We start from the raw sequence: 24,423 nt of genomic DNA, 5'->3' as shown, positions 1-24,423 counted from the left end.
ATTAATAAAATTAAAAATTAAAAAAATTTACAAAAATGAAAAGAAAAATTAAAAAATTAAAAAAAAAATATATTAAATAAAATTTCAAGTTTATAAGAAAAAATAAAAATAAGAGTTAAAAAAGTTAAAAAAAATCCTTTCTAACAGCAAATGAAATTTCTTTTTATATTTGTTATTTAAAACATGTGATCGCATTTATTTTTCATACTTTTTGCATAGTTAAGAAATTAAAAATTATTTTTCGTTTATGTATATATGTATATATAAAAATATGCTCTCCAACTGGTTAACTTAAAATTAATGATAAATGTATTAATATTAATTAATAAAATTATTATTAGAAAAAATGTTAGAAACTGAACGAAGTTTATAAAAGAAATGAAAAGAAAGAAGCAAATGAGCAGTATTTGAGTGACAAATGAAAAGAAAATTGTAAATAGCTAAACACTATTTTTAGCTGCGAACGTTAGAAAAATAAAAATATAATAATAAATAAGAATTTATTTTTTTAGATGTTTTTTTTTTTGCAGTGCAACAAAAAGACCCGACTTTAATACAAAACAATATAAAGAACAATGAATATAAAAAAATAATAATAATTTAGTAACATTAGGTGAAGACGACTAAGCGCTTCATTTCATTGTATTAACGTGTTATTTATGTGTAGATGTGTGTTTGTTTTGTTTGTGTGCTTCAACTTAAACGAATATTTGATATATTTCCTTTTATATATGTATATTTAAATATTTTTAATGCGTTTATCATTAATAAATTAAAAATTAAGGTAACATGAAAATATTTATATTAAAATAGAAACTTAGTAGCTTATAAGTTTAACAATTAAACATATCTAAGAATTATGTATGTATGTGTATATTAGAAATAGTTTTTTCCATTTCGTTTTAATTTTCTGCAGAAATCGCAGCTTTTTAGTGAACAAAAAGTAAGTTTCAACAAAGTATGACTTAAAATTAGCGTAGAACAATGAGCGAATGAGCGGAACGTTAATTCGAGATGACTGAAATGGCGATAACATATTTACAATTATAATTGCTAACTATGTATTTAAGCAAAAATAGCTTTAAAATTAGTTTTTCTAAACATAAGCACAATATGAATTGCTGTTATATAAATTTAGTTGGAGATATAAGCGGAGAAATGCTATATAAAATTATAATACTAGTTTTAATCTCGCTTATGTAGGTTTGCCACCGAAAAGTATTTTCCAATTATTTAATTTTTGTATTTATTTTATTTTTTTGTAGATGTCATTTTAGATTGGCTTTCTTGGAGTTATGAGTATGCGCAATTTGGTTTACCTTACAGTTTAGGCATAAAATGAAAATTAGTTTTCTTTTCAATAGATATTTATAAGCCTAAAAACACTCACAAATTACTTTGCATATTTTATAAACAATAAAAAGGAAAATGATCTATGACGATACTTTAAAAAAAAATATAAATATATTTTTTTCCATTTCTTTTAACTCCATTCAAAAGATATCATATCGTAATTTATTTATACTGCTATAACCGTAAGTTTTCTAGTTCAGAAAGTCAACTTGCTTAAGGAACTAAAAAAAGTACATATTGTGTTAACATTTTTTTTTTTTGAAATTAATGTTTCAACACTAGTTATTAAGCCGAAAGAGTATATACGTATTTTATATTTATACTTAAATAAAACATTTTATCTACAAAAATCATTATGAGATTGCATTTTATTAAATATTTTTTCAGAAGTAGGATTTTATAGGTTTTTATCATTCGCAATTATGTGCGTTTTCAAGTAAACCAATATTGTTTTTAAACTCTTGACAAATTGCTTTCTTCATCTTGCGTATCGTTGTTCGTGCCAAAGGTTTATAATTGATTTCAGCACTTCAATGCAAACAAAATCTAGCTTTGTACGACTCATGGTTCCAATTGAAATTACAGAAGATCCATACCTTTTTAATTTTAGCACATTCGATTTGGGTTTACAAATCCGCTAAACGAATTCAAAAGACTTTAGCAATATTACATAAGTGCGTTCTAGAACACACTTTGCGCGAGTAGCGAAAACTTTCAGAACAGCAAAATAAAAGTAACTGCAGTAATGAAGTGAAATATTGAAACTAATTGCATTTCCTTAGCACACGTTAATTAGGCCGCTTAATACAATAACAACTGCTTTTTACTAAAACAACAAAAAAAAATCATAGCACATGTGCACATACTTGCTGTGCTCACATGACCTCTCACGCAAATATTTGATTTGCTCTTTCCTCACTTCATTTGTTGTTGTATTGTTTCAAATAACTTGCAGTCTAAAGTCCTTTGCCTAACACTATCTGAATAACTTATTTATTAATACTCCATAATTTAGGGAAAACCGCAGTCATTAGGGAGGCTTCACACACAGCAAATACATGCTTTTCAATTTCTTTACGCACTTTTCTGTTTACTTTCGGTTTCAAATGTAAATTCAATTTCTTTGCATTTGCTTTACTGTTATTAAACTAACATTATCCGATCGACATGCATAAATTCATTCTTTTTATTGGTATTTTATGTATATATTAACCGATTCAAAATTGATTTTATTTTGCAGTTTCAACTTCATTGGTTTTTGTTTTTTAGTTTTTTATATCAGTTTTGGTAATAATTTAAGAATATATAGTAAAATGTATATTTAGCATAAATACCAGGTGTATGAGTGTGTTTTGATGTATGTATGTATGTGTATGAGTGTCTTTGTGTGTGTGGCTGTGTTGTAATTAAAGGTAATGGTTTGTTAGTAGTATATAATTATTAGTACTTTTGTTGCAGCCATACTTAATTTTTGCTCATTTGTCTTGCTTTCTTGTTTTTGTTGTTTCACACTGCTATTTTGTTGTAATTTACGCCTTGCAGCCAAACTCACTTACGATTATGTTAAGTATATATATAGATATACATATATAATGCTAAATCTTATGAAAATTTAACTTATACCTTCTTTTTTGTTTTTGCTTTTGTATATATGTTGCTGCCACGCTTGTAGTGAGTTATTGGTTCATTCAAATATGTTTTAGCGCATTTCTTTCGGTTTTTAAGTTTTACACAGGCAACGCGTTGCCTACTTCTTTCGGCGTTTGTTTTTTGTTGTTGTTGTATATTTTCGGCGCTACAATACTACAAAGCTTGTTGTTGTTCGATTATTATTTAGTATATATTTTCACCTCTATCAAAATTAAGTTAGTTCCTCCGTCCATCACACTAAGCTATGAAAGCCCACGTATACCTGCAGTTGAGTTCCACATTCATGATGTCATGTTAATCTATGCGTGGTTTTCCTTCTTGAACGCCGCTAGTTTGGCTTGTAGGTGCTGCAGGCGATTCTGCGATAATTCTGGCTTCTATGAAAGTAAACAATTGGTCAGATAAAATACAGAATTCCTTCCAGTGAAAAATTATAAAAAGGGAATTGCACTTACACTCACATCTCTTCGTATGAGTGAAGACATCTTTTGCTGCGCATTCATAGAGTTCAAATTGAGATTTTCATCTGCCTCTTTATTGTCCATGAGCATTGTGTGCGTGCCGCTCATGCCGTCTGCGTTGCGACCGAGATTCGCCTTCGAGATGAGGTGATTCAAGCGATCCATCCAAAAGTCTGGATCCGCGGTTCTGGCACCGGCCGCGCTGCCACCACTACTGTTGCCCAAACCGCTAGCCGTTGTTGTTTGGTACTGGAAATTGGCATCTGTCAGATAAGAATAACGTGATGAGGCTGCGCAAATCAACACAATTTTTTAGCGTGGAATGTGTTGGTGGTGGAAAGTATTGTGTCGCATGTGATAATTGTTGGAATTTTTTTTTCATTATATACGTTTTTATTTTTATTTCGTGGTGGTTTTGTGGTTGTGTGTGGTATATGCAAAAATTACAAAAGTGTTATGTGAACAAATTTTGTCGCTTTATTTGAATATAATAGAAGCTCCAGGTTGTTAGTAGAGTTAAATTATAGAAGAAAGGCAAATTTTAAACATAAAATAGCAGCCAAATACCATTGCCCAACTTTTTTAATTCAGCTGTAATTCGAATATTTTCGTATCTTTGCGGCTTTTTACTTACCTACACGATTATCCCCATTTTGTGCACGCTGTAAGCCGTCACCCGCACCACCAGACTGTGCAACAGCGCGTTCGATGTCGGCCAAACCATCTTCAATGTACTTTTGAAAGCTGGGACTGGCGCCTTTGAGGAACGTTGTCAAGTCAATTTCGGAATTTTGTACCTACAAGAAAATTAAATATGAAATATGATTTTTTTGGTTTTTTCCTCAAGAAACTTCAAGTGCCGATCAAAACCCAAACAAAGATCGTCATAAAATACATAATGTGGCTAAAACGCTAACTGATTTTGTTGGATGCAAACCGTTGGGCGGACGTTTTCAGGTTGTTATAAGAAATGCACATGTGAAGGATAATTTAGCTACGGTGCAGCCGAAGTTAATTTTTTTCTTTTTATAAATAAAATTTTCCAAACTGATGGTAGCCTCATAATAATTTGTTTAAAAACAATTGAGCTTTTTTTTCATTCCCAAAAAAATTACTCAAATAGAAGCCTACATACTTAAGTGCAGATAAGCTACAATATATGATAAAGCTTTTTAAACCCACCTTAAACTCGTAGAGCTTTAGTAGTCCTTGTTGTTTTGTTTCCTTATCTGAGATTAGTTTGAAAATCTGTGACATTGTCTCATGCGTTTGATTCGAGATGCGTTTGCCATGCATATCCTTAGCCGAGGCGGAACGTTGTGGTGAGGCGCTCGGTATGTGACCCTCCTTAGCCAAATTCTAAAAGAGAAAACAGACGATTCAAATAAACGATAATTTCTTTATTTGTTCAACGTTAGGCACCTTCAATATTTTTATCAAATAGGTATGTAGCTCTGAGTGGGTAGGTATCTGATTGAGATGATTCAATATGGCATTGCCTTTCACTTTGGCCATATTGTGAATGATCGTCTTGACCGTGCGCAACGGTGTGTCGGATGGACGAGTTTGCCACCAGCTGCTTGGCAAAGCCAACATAAATTCGTGCACCTCCAATATAACGGCATCATAATTCAGTTCATTGGTGCGTTCGGGTAACATTTTCACATTTCGCCAAATACATTTCATCAGCAGATCGGTGAATTTCGGCAAGCCAGCTACCGGGCAGGTTTCGCGCAACAGACGGATTAATGCGCTGAAAAAGTTGAGAGATTAGTGATAAACTTTCCATAGCAAATAACATTTTAACATACCAGTTTAAATTCGTGAAATTCGCTTTATCCAACACCTTCAAGCAAATGCCGTTGATAACTTTATTATATTGACCATCATCGCCGGTATTCAGCTTCTGATCGGCCATGAGATTTAGCAGCGCTGACATTAAATTCTTGATGCAGGCAACACTCAGCGTTTTACCCAACGTTTTGGAGTGGAAAAACGAGTAGAGTATGGATAGTAACGGTTGGTACACAACCAAAGACTCGGTGATCGGCACCTGCGAAAGATTCTGCATGGAAAACAGAAATGGTTAGCTTATGGAATATGAATTATGAAATTTACGACATACTTTGAACTGTGCCAATACATTTTGTATGAAAATTTCTTCATAGTCGCGGAGTACAGCCTGCTTTTCTGGTGAGTCGATAATCTCGGCAAGTTCACTGATGGCAGCGCGTGCTTTAAGGGTATCCACGCTGCTTATTGACTTGATCATTTTGATTAGTTGAGGATCATGCTTGGGGAGGACATCAACAAGGCTGCGAAAATTAGATAAATAATGAATAAACAAAGATAACTAAGTTTTTCTTCAAAACTTCGTTTGCACCGAAGCTATAATACCCTTCACAAATACAAAAGATTCTTTACAAGAACATGATCGGATGGGACAGTTTACCTTGGGAAATATCCCATGCAAAGTTTCTCGAAAAATTTCAAATAAAATGTTTTCCATACAAGCACTTGATTCCGTTCGTTGAGTTTGTATGACAGCTATATGCTATAGTGGTCCGATATTGGCGGTGCCGACTAATGAGCAGTTTCTTTGGAGAGAACAGAACGCGTGCAAATTTCAGATCGATATCTCAAAAACCGAGGGACTAGTTCGCTTACGTACAGAAAAACAGATGGATAGACGGACGGACAAACAAACGGACTCAGGTCTTCATGCTGATCAATTAGAGCTATCCGACGTTTCCTTCTGGGTGTAAAAACCATCGTGGCAAACTTAGTATGCACTGCTCAGAGGAAATAAATACAAACCCTAAACTAAACATGAGATGCTGGCAATTCTGCCGAGCAAAAAACACTTACTTAGCCGTTGGATGCATACTGCCACTACTGCCACAACCGAGGCCACCGCCACCATAACCAGTTGCATTCAGTTGCTGTTGGTGATGAATATGCTGCTGAGGGCTCATATACGGCGATGCACAACCGCCACTGGCTGCAATCGCTGACGCTGGCGGCGGTGTACTAAGGACACCCTGTTGCATATAATGCGAACGCGAAATTAATTGCTGGAATTTCTCCTCTGGATATTTTACATTGTCACGTGTCGGTATTACTTTGATGGGCTCATGCAGTAGTGACACATCGACTGGTGGCAGCACCACCAGCTGCATTTGATCGACGCGCACCCAACCTTTTTCGATTTCCGCTATTACATCGGGATCCAAACCAAAAGGACCACTCGTTTTGGGCTGTTGATATAGATACTGGGTTGATGGCGGTTGATCGAATGTCCTACAGGCGTTGTTGAAGAGGTGATAAACAGAAGATAATATGTAATTACAGTTAATTGTTTAATATTTTATATATTCATTAAGAACTAAGTGCGTTAAATACCAGCAAATGCAATTTTTGTTGGGTGTAATGCATTGGACGGACAGAAGAGCGAAGGAGGGGCGTGTACAGACGACCGCTGATTGTGTATGCAGTTGCATATGTACATATGTAAATGTATATTTACACGTGGAATTGTGATTTAATGCGGATATTGAAATGTTTTTCGAAAGTAGTATGACACAGATTTTCAAAAATGTATAGTTGATTAATTAAGCTTGATTTTTGATTGTTTGTTTTTTAATTCTTATAATATTTTCGAAAAACTATGAAACGAAAAACTGGTTTAAATTAATTTGAATAACTAAATATTAGCATTTTGTTCGCAAGACTTAACAAAACGGTGGAGAAAAATCGAATGAAGTTCTGAAAACACACAAAAACTTAATATCTGAAAAATATTGTTCAACTATTTCATGCTTTCAATTTTGAACAGATTATAAATTCCGTTTAGCTAAATAATGCAACATTTTATTTTTCTATTCTTTTTTGTTATTAAGTTTTAACCAAACTAACTAATATCGAGCAGAAATTATTATTTTTATTTACGAAAGTATTTTATTACAATAATGGCAAATATGTTATGCGACCAGTTTATGTGCTATTTTATTTTTATATTAATGCTTTCTTATGCATTTAAGGAATTAGATTACGTCTTACTTTACAATGAAAACATGAAACAGCTTTTGAAAAACATTTCAATATTTTCTTTCAAATTTCAATATTTATTTTTTAGTGCCAAGACTTTGCTGTTATGATTTTTTTTTTTTTTAGTAAATATTTGATGAGTGTAATGCAAGCGGAACAAACGAAAACGCGAAAGACGCCAAAAATACAAGCGGACAACGATCGACAGTAACAAACAATGAAACTAAATACAAATATGTGATTTATGATGAAGCAAAAGATGAAAAAAAGAAAACATAAATTAAATAAGCAAAACAACTAAAAACGTGAAATAATATTAGAAAAAAAAAAATAAAAATAATATTAGAAAAAAAAATAAAAATAATATTAGAAAAAAAAATAAAAATAATATTAGAAAAAAAAATAAAAATAATATTAGAAAAAAAAAATAAAAATAATATTAGAAAAAAAAATAAAAATAATATTAGAAAAAAAAAATAAAAATAATATTAGAAAAACAAAATATAAATGATAAGAAATTGGACATAAAAATTAACAATTACTAATAAAAAGATTTTACTGAAATATCAATAAAACACTTATCTATATATGTAAATGAATTAAAGTGTGACTAAATTAATATAATAAGCGAAACATATTAAATAAATTGCAGCTGTCATATCAATATCTACATACGTGGTGAGGTATGGCGACAATAACAAGAAGCAACTGAATATTTATATTAAGAGAGTTCAATAAAAAAAATTACAAGGAGCTAAAAATATTATAATAAAAATAAAATAAAATCCAAAACAAATAAATAAAATTAAAAATATCAAAAAATAAAAATATTAAGAAAAAATCTTAAAACAATAAAAAAAAATTAAAAAACAATAAAAAAAAATTAAAAAACAATAAAAAAAATTAAAAAACAATAAAAAAAATTAAAAAACAAAAAAATTAAATTAAAAGAAAAAATGCATAAATAAAAAAGCCAAGTTTTTCAATCTAAAAACAATTTTTCGACTTGCAGGCTTAAGCATCTGTATAAATGTATGTACATCAATAAGGACGATAACCTTAACTTTGTAATGGAAATAACAGTGAATTTTTATAATCGATAAAATTATATAGTCACAAACCATGGCAACCTAAATCAAGTTAAGGTGCAGCGATCGAAATTATTGACCTTAGAAGACGAAAAAAAAACGGTTTGAAGCTGCAAAATCAAGTTTAGTTTCTATTCATTGCAAAAGCATTTATATTTTTGGATAATGAAAGAAGTTCTTAATTGCTGTTGCAACATTTCAACTTTTAAATGAGTCGATTAGTAAATTGTTTATACTCATACATAAATATAATAAAAAGTTAAAAGTTATTAAAACCTTACAATTTAAATTTTACGATTTTGTAATTTGTTTTTATTTAAGAATTATGTTTCTCGAGGTACTTTTAAAAGAGAAGTGAAAGAAAACAGCTGCAGTAGTTACACTGGCGAAATTTAAATTTAAAACTTATTTAAATATGTTTTTTAATATACATATACTATATAATTTAATAAAAAAAAATCAACATTTAAATATGAACATCAAATATTTGGGACAATGGTGGCAACAGATTATAAGGCTTGGAACAAATTAATACAATAGGCTCGCACATTACGCACTCTTTTGCAATTATTTTTATTAAAATAAAGCCTATGAAAAATTAGAATATGAAAATATATTTTTTCTTTTAATTATGAATGGCTTATTATATATACATACATATGTACATGTATTCGAGAGTCAAACATTTAATAACACACACACAAACACAATTTTGTTACTGTAATGGGTGACGGTTAATTTGCATAAGATTCCGAAAATAAAAATCCACTAAATGCCACACACAAACATTTTAGTATGAAAATGCAAAGAAAATAAAAAGCAGCGGATAGGAATAAAAAAAGCAACTTAAAATAAAAATAGTTAAAAAATAAATAATAAAAGTAGAAAATGTTAAAAAGGGAAATTACGCTTGTCTTATGAGCGAAGAGGCGCGCTTGTCTTTTTCATCCGTACTGGCATTTGCTTCATACGCATTCGTTTGCAATTGCACACTAAGGAGGTGAAAATTAAAAGATTAATCCTTGTTATTGCTATTGTTATGCTTTCTTTTCTTAGTTGGCTTGTTTTGTTTTCTCAGTTATGTTAGAGAGCAGCAGAGCAATAAAATGTGAAGAAATTAAAAAATGTTCAAAAAACATATGGGGATTAGCAAAACGAGGAAGAAGATCTGCACTACAATAATTAAGAGAAATATACAATTTAGTAAACAATTTCGTTTTTCGTACAATGATTCGGTTTAGATTTAGTAGTTATACATTAAGCATTTAATTGTCCAAATATAAAATTATAGGCAAACGTTTCGAGTATTATATCGAATTTTCAAGTAGAATTTTGTACAAAAGTGAAAAATATTAATAACGAACAATGTCAATGCATTAATTTGGACTGCGTCTGCATTGTTCAGACGTTCACATAAGCCAAACAACGTTGCTACTATTTACATGTAAGACTACACACACAAATATACACATTTGCACGGTCGTTAATTAATTTGTTTTTCACTTTTTAGGTTATGTTCACTACACCTCTTCTCGGCGAAATTGTAGCAGAGACGTACTGTCATTTAAATACACTTCACAGCCACAGCACTCACCTTGCTGCCGGCATTGGCTGCTCGTCGGGTGGCGGTAGCTCATCGTAGTCGCCATTTGTTGTGGGCTCCTCGATTTCAATGCTATCCTGTTGCACCACGTGTGCGCTCGATTTAGCACCACCACCGACGCCACCTGCACCGCCGGCCCCCACCGCTGTCGTCGTATCTGCTGCAACTGTTGTGGGCTTGCGCGTCTTTTTGGCGCGCTTTATACGTTCATCCAACATGGACAGGTCTTTCTCATTTAGTTGTCCAATCAGTTTGTATACTTTTTCGCCAGCTAAGAAATATGCTTGTACAACTGAATTCAATGCTGCATTACGCACCGAATTATCACGATCGGAAATGTGTCGTGCTATCTCTTTCAATGCCACCTGTTGCGATGGCTGGCATACGGTTAGCCCATAGTTTTCAATCAAATAGCCGAGCTCATCCAAGCATTCGGTACGCTGACGCGCATTCTTAGACTTGAGACCATCCATAACGTAGGCAAATACTTTTGTGTAGGGATAGACGAGCAGGATTTGGCGTAGCAGGGAGCGTACACCAACGCGTACAGCGTCTTTGGGATCGCCGAGCTACAGATTATGTTATATAAGAATTATAAGAAAAATTAATATTAAAAATTTAGTGTTTACCTTCAGGAGCAAATGTGGTATGAATGCGCTGCCCTCATTCTCTGCCAGTATATACTCCATATCGACCAATGTCTGGAAAACTTGGTTAAGATACTCGAGGCCCTTCAGCAAAACTGAAGGATTTGTATCGTAAAAACGCAAGGACAGCCATTTCAGTATTAAATCCAGATTACAGACTAATGCTTTGCTGTTGTTGGGCAAATCTTCGTTCAAAGCCTCGATAACTTTCAAATGGTACCTGAATAAATGAATTGCTGGTTAAAAATATCTTATTGAAACAACGAATTAGTGAAATGAGAACATTCAACACCAAAGTTAATAACGTATTAAATATTAAGGAAATGGTAGTATTAATAAAATTCGAATTTTTAGATACTTGTATATAAACATAACCTCAATATTATTTTTTAAAATTATATGTACATATAGTTTTTAATATCTTATTTTCGTTATCTTTAACATTTATCGTCTTCTATCGCTTGGATACTCACCTAAAGTCGTCGTGAAACATGTTGGCCATTAGTCCTTTGTTAACATTGGCCGTGGTCATTTGCTCGCGCAGCAGCTCAATAAATTCCTCTCGTGGTGTTGTGAATGTCCACTTCAATACCCGCATTTTCTGCTCGTCAATCAAACGTTGATTTTTAGAATTATTCACCGCCAATAGTGGTGACGTGTCGACGTCTTCGTCTTTCTTACGCGACGAACCGCCAGCCTTATCCCCCGCACCTGCTGCGCCACCCTTGGTAGCAGCATTTTTCTGCGCGCCACCGCCGCGTACTGTCTTCTTTGCTGGCTCTTCAATCGGTGCCTGCTGTTTGCCCTTAGGTAACGGTTTCACCGGCAAATTTGGACGTGCTTTGTCTAATGCTGCTTGTATATCCTTTTTAGATGCCGGTTTCTGTTTATCCAACGCTTTTACCATATTCTCGAAACCTAAATGTATCATTATGCCCAACACCGCCTCATTGGCATTCTTGCGCACATCCACATTGCGATCACAGATGTGCGCATACAAATGCGGTACCATCGAGGTTAACTCCTCTTTCGGTATGGATTTGGGAGGCATTTGTGGCAAACGCTCGGCTAACCAACCCCACAGTTCGGATTTAAGAGCCGGTGAGCCGGTTTTCAGCGCATCGGCAATCATTTCACTTTCGAAGAATTCTTTGTAGCCACCTTTTTCGCCAAAACTGTTGATGCAATTCAAAGCGGCAGCGCGTACGGCGGCCTTATTATCGCCGAGTGCATGTAAGAAACCGGGGAAAAGTGTGCGCACATGACTCTTACAACTCGGACCCATGGCATTAGCGAGCTGTTCACAGATGGACATGGCGGTTTGTGCGATTTTTGCATTCGAGTCGACAAGGCGTAACGCCAGTGCTGGCGCTAAATCACCAATTGTTGGTTTAATCAACCTGGCTTCGCTTATAATAGTTTGTAGTTTATTGAGACCCTCATTGCGTGTCTTCCAGTCCTTGTCGGACATCTCTTTCAGCAGTGTCTCCGTGATTTGTGGTGCAATGTCGATGCGTGGTAACATATCAGCCAAATTAATTTGCTCTTGCGGCTCATCTTCTTCGCCTGCGTCATCGTCCGCATAACCGGAGCCAGCGGCACTGCTGGCGCTGGCAGCCGCCTTCTTAACGCCCCGCACCGGTTTCGGTGGCTTTTCACCAGCATTTTTGTCCATCTCGGTTTGTATTTGTGACTTCAATGCAGGTTTCTCACTTTCGAAGAACATCATTAGCGTGCTACCCATGTACATGGACATCGTGCCGAGTAGACCGATAGCGGCACTGCGCACTGTAGGATTTGTGCTTTGCACCGCCTTACGTACGTCATCCAGCAGCAGTTTGGGTTGTATTTGAAAACCAAACTCCAGTATGGCTTTGCTCACCCAATTCAATGCTTCGGACTGCACTTTCGGCGATTTCTGCTCGAAAGCGAAAGTTAGTACACGTCCAACTATATGCTCCAGTTTGGTAGCTTCAGCAAAGGCGGTCAACACATCAGCCGCGGTGGAGCCATTTTTAATGTCAGCCAATTTCTCTGTCACTTCATTAACAACCAAATCGATTGTGATTGTTGTTAGAGGATAGGTTTCGGCCACAATGCGTATAATGTCAAGTTTATGCTTTAGCACTTGGAAGTTCATCTCCTGCAAGACAAACAGATGACATTACTAACTGTAAAAATAATGATTATAAAATTTCAATATTACCTTCAAGCCCGGTTTGCGTGCGCTAATCGTACGCACGAGTACCTGTGATACGCCCGATTGCTTAGCGTCGAAATCTCCAATAATTTGCAATACATTCTCGCACGCTGCCAAACGGTTCTTCCAGTTTGAGTCAATCAAACCGGCTAGCACATCGGCCGGTAACAATTCCTCAGCCTTAGCTTGAACTTCCTCTAGTGACATTTCACGCTCAGTGGTCAGCACTTTAGCGCTACTGGCGGATTTGGCAAGAGGTGCGCCACCACCTGCACCGCCACCTCCTGCAGCGCGTTTAGCTACTGGCTTTTTGTTGCCTGCGGTGGCGGGACGTGACACTGGTTTCGGTTCGGTAGAGCCACTACGCGAAGATGCCCCGGAAGCCACATTACCAGCTGACGATGCCGCTGCAACTGAAGTTTTCGATGCCGGCGCTGAAGCGGGGCGCTCCTTTTTGACGCCCACCACCTTCACTTTAATCTCAGCTTTCTCCTGACATTCTTTGATTTTGGCCATCTTCAGCGCATCCACCTCTACTAAGAAGGGCCCAACGGACTTATCACCCATCAGCTTAAGAAGTGTGCCCAGTGCTTCGGCTGAGGCGTCACGTACTGTAGGATCAGGTTCATTTAGTGTCTTAATCAGTGTGGTAACAAGCAATTTTAGTAGTTTCTTGTTGATTGCGGTTGGTTGCGTGCGTGCAAAGGCACGTGCTAGGAAGAAAGCCGTTTCAGATTTAACGCTGGGATTTTTATTTCCCAACGATTCTACAATGCATTCCTGCATCGCTTCCAGATTCGTGGAGGGATAGATCGCATCCATGGACTCACGTAGTGCGGCGACAACGTTGGCTTTCTTCTCTTTGAACTTTTCCAAAAGTGACGGAACGCAGGCCTAAGCAATGTTTCAAATATAATTAACATTTAACATTCTCCGAATTCATACACATATTTTATACAACGTGACTTACCATAGCATAGGTTCCGAAACGTTTGCCCAATCCATTGGCTAACATCGCTAAGCTCTTGCCGGCCATTGCCACCAAGACAACATTGCTATCCTTGGTGATGACCTTTTTGAGTGTGTTCACTAACACTCCGTACTCGCCACTCTCCAATTTGGGATTCTCGGTCAAAAGTTTTTCGAGCGCTTCCAATGACTCCTTACGTAAAGTCCATTTCTTCTCCTCCAACTTTTCATAGAAATCTTTGGGCATCTTCGAGAGTATATCAACAGGATCGATGAGGTCCATTGGATCAATGCATTCTTCACCCTCACCATCTTCATCTATAAATAAAACAAAAAAAAACAACAAAAACAAAGTTTAGCAAAATATGTCTTATGAAATTAGTCAAAAACGCAAAGCAATAAATAAAGGTGTGAAAATGACGGTTAGAGGGTGTGTCTGGAGCACGTATATGATTTTCTTTAGCATACGAAATCGCCGTCATACCCAATGTGGCGTGACAAAGTGGCAATTAAAACAATCCAAAAGCATTAAAAGCGGTGCATATTTATCGCATAGGAATATCAAAACAAAAACAACGTTAGATCTCAATAATTGCGATAAACGCAAATATCGAATTTCCTAAATCACTTTGCCTAATATTATTCTTAATGCTGAGCTCATTTGGGTGGGTGCGCGAAAAGCGGAAGAATATAAAGACTCAAGAATTTCTTATGGGAAATGGTGTATGTGTGAATAGAGGGCTAATGATCCAGAAAAAAAATTTCCATCAATTACTATATTTTTGGTATGTAACACAAAAAAGTAATTACCTGAAAAGTTATAGGGGTATTTTCGAAATATTTATAGATGTAAATATATGGTGTGAATTATCATTAAATTAATTTGTTTTTCTCTTCATTATCTTCTATAAAATATAACATCAAGGAAATGCAAATTTTTGGCTAAAAGAATATACAAATATTCCTGCAAAAGTATTACATTTTCTCAAATACCAAATTCTATGTAATCCAAAGCAAAATAACACTAGAAAATGGAAATAAATTTGTAAATTTTCATTCTTGATTGTCATTTATATTTTATACATATATTAGAGACTTGGAGATGGAAACAGTTGGAAACAAACTTTTTTTATTATTGTTTTATATAAGAAATTAAAAAATAAATAAAATTAAGATAAAATTAATTACCATGATGGTTGACAAAAAATACCTTGATGCTGTTAACCCTATAGGCAATTTAATATTAGAGAAGATAAAACTGCCTTATTCAGCACATAACTGCTGTCGGTGTTAAAATAAAAGTTGGCCTGGCCTACTGAACGGAGACTGACTGAATTTTTATCCGGCAAAGAACTGCCACATTAGGAATCTTCCTCAGAAAAGTTTAATGTATTTTTTTAATTCGTTTACGAAAAATCTCTAGACCACGTTGGTCACCTATCTATCTTTGATTTGTTCCCTGAGAGATATATGAATATCACTACTTTGTTTACTAATCTTACTCCACCTGGAATATTATCCATAACAATGGAGAACATATACTATATAAGTGATAAATAACTCTACATGCCCTTCTCTGCACCCTTGAACCTAATGAATGTATGGAAGAGGCATCGATTTCGAATAAATAAGAGAATAGCCCCAAATTTCTAACTAAAATATTAATATTTACCATCTCCTGCTTCCTCCTGCTCGGCAGCAGCAGCAGATATTTGCTGTTGTTTCTCTTGTTGTGACTTCAAATATCTGCAAGAAAATAAATACAAATTACATAACTACAAGAGAAAAATACCAACGCGTGTAATAATACCTTGACGGTTCAGCCTTTTCTCCCTTGAGTTTGTCGAATTCATCTTCGAGTTCTTTAAGCGTGACCTGCGGCAATGTGGTGATTTGTGGTTTCATTGCGGCGCCAATCCAGCTGAAAATTTAAAATCGTAGTTAAATGAAAAAGCCAAAATTAAAAGTGTGCGACTTGCCACACTCACCGATATATTTCGACGGCCAGTTGTTTGCCCTCGTCGCGGACAGTTTTGTCACGATCGCTCATTAGCGGTGCTAGTTTCTTAATTAGCGGCTTTACGCTCACTACTTTGTTGCCGAAATCGCGCAGCGCCAATGTTGTGGCCGCAACACAAGCGGCAACAATTTTTGGATTTTTATGTTCCATGCCCTTGACGAGTTCCTCAATGACGGCCTCATGTTTTTCAATCTCAATATACATGAGCGTCACTTGCACAGCCAAATCTTTGGTTTTCGCTTTCGGTGCGGCAATGCATTTTTGCACAATGCCGGCCATGACATCACCCACCGTTTTACCAGCTTGACTGCAATTCTCAACGAATATTAACGCCGCTTCAAGACCTTTCTCCTGTGCGACCACATTTGAATCGACGACCATCTTCTTAATGAGACCCAAAAATTTCATCCATTCCGGTGACTTCTCATCGTCAATTTCACGAAAAATTTTCGCCGCTTCCTCGTAACCATCCACGCGTGCCTTCCACAATTTGTGCACACAACGTTCATCCACAGGTAATTTCTTGTATTCTGTATCCTCAGTCATTTTGCTAATTATTCAATGAAAATAATTTGATTCACGATCGAAATGAAAGTGTGATATATATTTGTAGGTATGTAGGTGAAAAATGATGAAAGGATGTGAGCAAGGCTCAGTAGTTTTACTTCAGCCGTTAGCTATTTAGCTTATACTTTTTCTTTTGAATTTCGTTGGCGTAGTAGATATGTGACTTAATCTTGTTGTGTTGTTGTGTATGCTTCTGCAGTTTTCAAGCGTCTTCTGTTGCGCTGTTAGTGTCGCTGTAGCTTCGGTTGCAACGTCTGAAATGCGAATGAGAGCAGCAAATTAGTAGAAATCTGCTAAATGGAAAAATCAAAAATCAATTGAAGTACATTGAAAATTGGGAATAGAAAACGAAGATGAAAATTAAACTTTGCGTACTTTTTACTAGTTGAATTTCAATTGAACGAGTAGTTGTCGAGTGTCCAATAAAAAAGCATGAGAAAATAAGTGAGGAAAAATGTAATCCAAAATAAAGACTTGAAAATCATTGAAGCATGATAGCTGTCTTGCCTTTTAGTGCACCGTGTGGCATGAGTATGTGCCAATCTTAGCACGAATCATTGTATTTGCCGTTTAAATTGGTTGTCTGTCAAATTTGGGTGTTATTGCGACCGGCCAAACGGCCTGCCTCGCTGGGAAATTGATTACCTTCATGGTTCAGCGGAGTTACGGGCATGAAAATGACGAAATGAAAATTGTAAAGGTGTAGAAAAAGAAGGAAGCATTATAATAAATAAATGCAGCGGCTGCCCAAAGCGGTATCTGATGATATAATATATGTATTTAATAAAAATACGTGCATGTTTTTGTTGCATGTAGTATATAAATAGTTATGGTTGCTTAATTACACGTATAAATAAATTTTAAGGTCATTTCAAATGCAAAATATTCAATGGTTTATTTGAGTCAAAGAATTTGAATAAAGGGAAATGTACTGAAATTGTGTTTAAACCAACTTAAATGATTAAAAGTTGTCGGGTTAAGACGAAATTCCGGTCTACGTACCCGTAAAGCTTCAAACATCCTTGGAAATAAAAAATGTTGGTTAAAACGTTAGCACTACGCCGTACAAATTGTCCATTATATTTTGGAGAAATAATAAAAAATATATTGGTCTATTGTGTTTGACTTGCCGACTTTTTGCTTAACACGAAACGGGCCACCTTATTTCCAAGATTTGTCGCATCGACTTTTTTCTGCTTTCGAAACTGAAAATTTCGTTTCAAAGAGTCCATTGATCCAATATATAAAATCGCCAGAAAAACTTTTAACGTCGTAAACAAACATGTCCAAACGCACAATATTTTACATATGGCGATCAAACATTGCACGAACATAAAAAAAGTTGTACCAATCTTCTTTTTTATCGATTCAGTTTGTGCGCATAGTTTATTTGAACCTAACCGGTTAAATTTTATCTTGAGTATATTTTGAAAATAACAGGGTTTGGCGTGTATATATTTAAGTTTAGTTTGCTATAATATACAGAAGAAAGTTCAGTAATCTTCCTTTTCCAAAAATGAGGCGTCTATTATAACGGCATCGAATTACGAAGATGTTATTCTAAAATAAAGCGGATAATTTGTCAGCCTATTTATTGTGTTATAATAAACTTATATCTTTGTAAAAATCTTGCTTTTTATTTTCTTGTTTTAACTGTCTTCCATATTTTACTTAAAATCAAGACATACAAAATGTAACGTTTGAATTAAATATTTTAACTTCATACATCCAATCGGCAACGTTGTTTACCAATAATTTTATCTCTATTCATATTTTCTTCACATGAAGAGAAAAAATAAAAATAATCAAATACTGCAGTTTTTCCGTTAAGCAGCGTCAAAGAACTTTCCTATGCATTTGTTTACATGTTAATATAGTACATATACTTACATATGTATATGTATGTATATATGTATGTAGGTTTTTGCAGAAATTCTATGCATTTATGCTTCTTACAGGCTTTTTAAAAGCATTTCAAGATATTATAGAACGACGACGCCTCATCAACTTCAAATATCTGGGAAAATGCAATTGCAACAGCATATATATGTACATATGTTGCATACATAAAGAGGTATAGCCATAGCATCGGCTAAAAGCAGAAAAAACACTAAAAAATAGGCTCGCGAAGTGTAAATGGAACACCAATGCAGACACATTTTCAAACACACCCTGCAGAGAAGAGCGCTACTTCGGAACTGGTTCAGCTCTGTATAACATAACCCTTGGGTATCCTCGAAAATAAAACCAACTCGATATATTTATATTTTCAATAATTAAAAGTTAATACGAAGCACTAAAATAATCACAAATTGTCTTATACGACGAACGGTACGTTTAATTAAAATGCTCCAGTTCAAAATCGTTAAATTCACATAGGAAAGATTGATTTTCCCTGCAAGGTATCTGCACGGTAGCAGCACAAATGTGTATCTGAGGCTATGAGCGCGTTACTGAAGTTGCGACTGCCAAGAATCCAAATTTAATTCAATTTGAATGCAGTGTCGTAAAAATAACTAAAATATCAAAATGAGAAATCGGAATTCTGAGGCTTTACAAGCGCTAAAAACCACAAATAGCGCACCGGTGCAGCAGTTCACTGAAATCGCTTTTAAAATAGTTTAAACTAAACATGAATGTGTCGTATTTTATGGAGTGGAATTTTTGTGTTGCAAGCACACTTGAGTGTTGCAATAAACAAACAAGTGGCGAGTACTAAAGAGACAAGTACATAATAAAACCAACAGGTTTTCTTAAATAAAATTCATTAAAAAAATAGCAAAAATAAAAGCTAAAGTAACAGCTTTTAATTTTTTGCATGAATTACATAAGGTTTTATTTAATTAAATTTTTTTTTTAATAATATAAGTCGAGTATTCATGTGCCAAATTCTATATATTAATAATATTTATAATACTAGACAGTGGAACAATGCTTTTCTAATAGCCAGCTCTAGACAGAAACTTGGACAGGACAGGAGAACAGAGCTCATTACAATATTATTCCTACTGATTATGTCAAATAAAGCTCACATAACACAGAAAATCAAAAAGAAATCTGTTTCTGATGACTTCTTTCCAATATACAAAGATACCATACAGTAGTCAACAATGAGTACAAAAAATGCCAATACATAAGAGTAAATAGTTAACTGTGCAGCAAAATAGTGAAAAAATGTCGTTGGCAATCGGTTTACTCTCATTCTGAAATGTTATGAAAGTTTACTGGCTTCATAATGGTCATCGATTGGCGCATGCAATACTATGGTCTTTTGCGGTTTTGACAAGCGAACAAGCGCAGAAGGGAAATGAAGGGGTAGGGAACATGTTTTTAATCACACGAGTGCATCAAAAAATGTAGAGAAATTACAAAGCAAAGCAAAACAAATAATTATCATTTTGTGCCAAAGGTCCCATTTCAAAGCAACACCCACAACACACCCGACAAACAAGTCAACAAACAAGCAGATAGACAAAAACAAAAAAAAAAAAAAAACCATTAGAACCGCAACTACTACTCTATGAGGTTCAATATTCCAACTAACTGTTTTATTTTTTACTTATACATACATATATACATACATCTGCAAAGGGTATGGGGAGCGGCGTCCTACCTTATGTGGGCACTCAACTGATTAGGCCACTACGATATAATAGTATGAGTGTACATTTGTTTGTTTCGAAATTGATTTATATTGCAGCAGTAGAGTGAGCCGAAGAGATTTTTGTAAAACATAGAATAATGACACGGCGTAGGTTTATTGCTTTGGTCATCGCTTGACACGTCATTGCTACCTTATAAGTCATAAAATGCCAGTAGCAAATTAATAAAATAGCAACGATATTTATTTGTAAATTTTGATAGATTTCCGCTTTGTCACGAGAGCCAAAAATGCTTAGTTCAAATCGATTTTTCATATACATGGAGCTCCCCTCTGAACTAGTATTCTACATATACATAAATGTATACCTAAACATTCATACATATGTATTTAATATTGTATACAGTTTTATCAATTTTTGGTTAAATCCACTTCCATCACTACGACAACAACGGCAGCAAACAAAAACAACGAAAGCAATTAAAAATTAGCTTTTAAAAGAAAAAAAGCACTATAATAAAAATGTCTGCAGTAAATATAGCGCTGTTCGTCTGGTCATTTACCTTTTGCACGATTTCATGCGATCATGCATTTTATTTCTCCCTCTCGTTCTCTTAACTATTCAAAAGTTAGATGTACATTTGATATGATGCAGAATATGTGAATTTTTTTGTCTCTCAATTTGATTAAGGTAACTCATACATATATTGGACGAAATATGAGCTATAAAGTTACCCGGCAGTTTCATAATCATTATATTATGGCTAAAGGAAGTATTGATTTCCGATTGGGACCGAGTTCGCCCATTCTCGTACTGTCACATAAAAATGTCATAGGAACGCCACATACCAAAATTTAAATATACATACAATGTATTTCTATAATAAAATGATGTGACTACTTTAAACATACCTAAGAGACACAAACTGTAAATAAATAATAAGAAAGAGCACAGTTTACAAACATGAATACAAACGGATAAAATCCACAAGATGACGTATGTATGATAATAAATACATAAACTTTGACTCATTAATGATGTATGAAGGTGTGTGTACCTATAGAGGTAGACCTCTATTCATATTTATTTATATTTTGCTGAATGAAATCATTCAGCCCACGGAAAGCAATAGGGAAATGTAAGAATGGGTTAGTATTCATACACCTTGAACTAATAAATAAACGAGGGTCTTAAATTGGGCGCACAAATATTTAGTATTAAATTTAATTGAAATTGACGCAACTTAAATGTTAAAGAAGTATGGAATGGATACCCGCTTTCCTAGCTAAAAATCAAAATTATTCGGAAGTGTAAATTTTAATCATAATGCTGTTATGTTTTAAAATTATTAAGGATGTTTTTATACAATAGGTTGTCAAAAAAGTCTTGCAGTTTTTTTTATTGAATTTTCAATTTTTCATAAAATTGGTTACAATAATTCGATTCAAGTCAAATATGCGCCGTTTTGTTCGATGACGCGTTCCCAACGAGATGCCAACTCCATAATGCCCTTCTCATAGAAGCTCGCTTCCCTATTGGCAAAAAACTCGGGGAGCCAATTTTCACAGGACTCTCTTGTGGCCAACTTCAGACTACCAAGCGCGTTCGCCATGGACAGAAACAGGTGGTAATCACTTGGTGCGAGATCCGGACTATACGGTGGATGCAAAAGAACCTCCCATCCGAGCTCCCGGAGCTTCTGGCGCGTCACTAAAGATGTGTGTGGCCTGGCGTTGTCATGATGGAAGACAATTCGGCCTCCGTTGATCAAAGATGGCCTCTTCTGCATGAGTGCTGCCTTCAAGCGGTCCAGTTGTTGGCAGTACAGGTCCGGATTGAGCGTTTGGCCATAGGGGAGCAGCTCATAGTGGATTATTCCCTGCCAATCCCACCAAACACACAGAAGAACCTTCCTGGCCGTCAATCCAGGCTTGGCCACCGTCTGGGCCGCTTCACCGCTTTTCGACCACGACCGTTTGCGCCTTACGTTATCGTAAGTGATCCACTTTTCATCGCCAATCACCATACGCTTCAAAAACGGGTCGATTTTGTTGCGATTCAGAAGCGATTCGCATGCGTCGATACGGTCAAAGATGTTTTTTTGCGTCAATTCTTGTGGCACCCATACATCGAGCTTCTTAGTGACTCCAAGCTTCTTCAAATGGTTTAAAACGGTTTGATGACTCATGCCCAGCTCTTGACCGATGCTACGGCTGCTACTATGCCGGTCTCTTTCGACCAATTCAGCGATTTTATCGCAATTTTCGACGACAGGCCTTCCGGAGCGTGGCGCATCTTCGACCACCTCTACACCAGAACGAAATCGTTGAAACCATCGTTGTACGGTGGAAATGGAAACTGTATCGGGTCCATAAACTGCATAAATTTCATTGGCGGCTTGAGATGCATTTTTGCCTTTATCGTAGTAGTACTGTAAAATATGCCGTATTTTCTCTTTATTTTGCTCCATGTTTGCGACGCTATAACTCACGAACGACGTAAAAGAAACGACAATCAATCAAATACGTGTTAGCGCATGAAATGAGCTTTCCAAAAAGATATAGATGACCCGATGCGACAAATAAAACTAGAACTACGCGCTTTCAGCGCCAACTAGCGAAAATACCGCAAGACTTTTTTGCATATAATCAAATGTTAATTTGGCAGCACTTTTAACCGTGACGCAGACAACCCTGGCTTTATTTTGCGCTCCCTTTCTGAATTCGCTCTCACAATATTTTTCTTATATTTCGAATTAACGGAATGCTGGCATTGTTTTTGTTTTCTTTTTTATGAGAGGAGCGCCGACCATAGCGCTCTAAGGGAATTCACTATTCTGCTACCTATGCACAACAAATTAAGATACCGAGGACAATAAGAAAGGAATAGGAATTCAAAAAGATTCGTAATATTTCTAAAATATTATAACTTGAGTGTTGAAAAGGAAAGATAGAGGAATCAGAAAGAAATGGGAAGAAATCTTATGAAGCAATGGGATTTACAAATTTTCTGCTATGGTGTTGAAACTTTAGTTCAATCCGTGCATGAAGAAACTGCTGTATGAGATTGACCTTTAACATACCCCCCCCCCGAGTACACTAATTACTTTGAATAGGAGTGTTATACTCCATGCACAATTTTATTAATATAGCTTACAATTGAATAATTTATAAATTTCAACATGCTATTATTGCCATTTATTGTTTATTGGTATTGTTTTTGTTGCATTTTTTATGAGAGCGGCGGTGAGAAAGTAAACATCTGCGACTTTGTAGCTAGGTAGCTCGGTTAAGGCAAAAAAAAAACATGTTACAACTTTAAAAAATGGACCGATATGGGGAAAATTAGAACGAACTGAAGAATGCAAAAGGATGCATAATATAAATGAGACAAAATTATTATCAGAAAGATTGTTGAAATAAAAAAAATATAGAAAAAGCAGGATGTTAACTCACCGTTTCAACAACGGGAATATATAACGCGAACCGTTGAACCAATGCAGATGCAGCGGCGTAACACACTTCGATTTTTCACCAAACAAAAAACTGTCGTTTTCTGCAATACACACACGCGCGCACCTATGTACACACTATTGGAAAAAACCGCAGAGGCGTAGCAATGCAAAAATTTAATCAAGAAAAACACGCTTTTGTATATCTGTATATGTTTCCAACAAATTTTCAACTTATAAATTTTTTACTAGAACTTTTACTTGTATTGTGTTGTATGTTATTGATTTCAGATAGCTTTCACAAACAAAAAATAAAGTAAAAATTGTAATTGGACGACGACAAAATTACGTCCATCTTGTATTACTCAGTTTTATTCAATAAATGAATTTTCTTCTATTCTGAGCACTAAAACTTGGTCGCACTCTGTTGACAGAGTTGCTTTGAATTTAGTTGTAATGTTGGGCCTGTTTTGGTTTTCGAATAAAATTACTTTTGAGAAAAAAAAAATAAATGTATTCATGTTATGAAGAAATAAGCTACAAAGGTAAGATAATTAGCTAAATTGTGTGCATTAGAAATATTTAATTATAACAATTTCGTTTCAAATAGATATCCTTCGGCAAAACTAACTCACTTAATATAAATTGGCAGCACTTCGGAATTAACACGGATGATATTGCCATTTTAGAATATAAAAGTATGTGGACTACAAAATTGTATTTAGAATACTTTTATTTAAAAAAATTTAATAAGCATTTAAAAAT

At 35.0% G+C, this 24,423-nt stretch overlaps 1 protein-coding gene across 4 annotated transcripts; it reads right to left on the bottom strand.

Moving 5' to 3' along the window:
• Nucleotides 1-1,237: 1,237 nt before the first annotated feature.
• On the bottom strand, nt 1,238-24,025 carry LOC126768045 (protein mini spindles). Of its 4 annotated transcripts, none has more exons than XM_050485920.1 (18): nt 23,663-24,025; nt 16,007-16,859; nt 15,829-15,939; nt 15,691-15,764; nt 14,020-14,336; nt 13,056-13,943; nt 11,323-12,992; nt 10,832-11,069; nt 10,194-10,771; nt 9,508-9,591; nt 6,333-6,764; nt 5,590-5,779; nt 5,276-5,529; nt 4,887-5,217; nt 4,647-4,823; nt 4,099-4,261; nt 3,465-3,754; nt 1,238-3,380 (listed from the first exon to the last, which is right to left on the bottom strand). In XM_050485920.1, the coding sequence occupies exons 2-18, from the start codon at nt 16,582-16,584 to the stop codon at nt 3,303-3,305; spliced, it is 6,453 nt and encodes a 2,150-aa protein (XP_050341877.1). In that variant the 5' UTR covers nt 16,585-16,859; nt 23,663-24,025; the 3' UTR covers nt 1,238-3,302. The 4 variants fall into 4 exon arrangements, with proteins under 4 accessions (XP_050341877.1, XP_050341876.1, XP_050341878.1 ...); XM_050485919.1 differs by having other exon boundaries at nt 3,459-3,754; nt 23,663-24,024; XM_050485921.1 differs by having other exon boundaries at nt 3,459-3,727; nt 23,663-24,024.
• Nucleotides 24,026-24,423: the final 398 nt, after the last annotated feature.

The sequence above is a fragment of the Bactrocera neohumeralis genome, chromosome 2, assembly GCF_024586455.1.
Source record: "Bactrocera neohumeralis isolate Rockhampton chromosome 2, APGP_CSIRO_Bneo_wtdbg2-racon-allhic-juicebox.fasta_v2, whole genome shotgun sequence".
NCBI lineage: Eukaryota > Metazoa > Arthropoda > Insecta > Diptera > Tephritidae > Bactrocera > Bactrocera neohumeralis.
The sequence above is the reverse complement of the archived record's forward strand: the minus strand, read 5'-3'. Positions and strand labels throughout refer to the sequence as shown.

Bases quoted from the DNA above. Each gene is read 5' to 3' on its own strand.
- LOC126768045 (XM_050485919.1), bottom strand. From the start codon at position 16,584: ATGACTGAGGATACAGAATACAAGAAATTACCTGTGGATGAACGTTGT. The intron at 10,772-10,831 runs GTAAACACTAAA...CATAATCTGTAG, and splicing joins TACCACATTTGCTCCTGAAG to CTCGGCGATCCCAAAGACGC. The intron at 5,530-5,589 runs GTATGTCGTAAA...TTTTCCATGCAG, and splicing joins ATGTATTGGCACAGTTCAAA to AATCTTTCGCAGGTGCCGAT.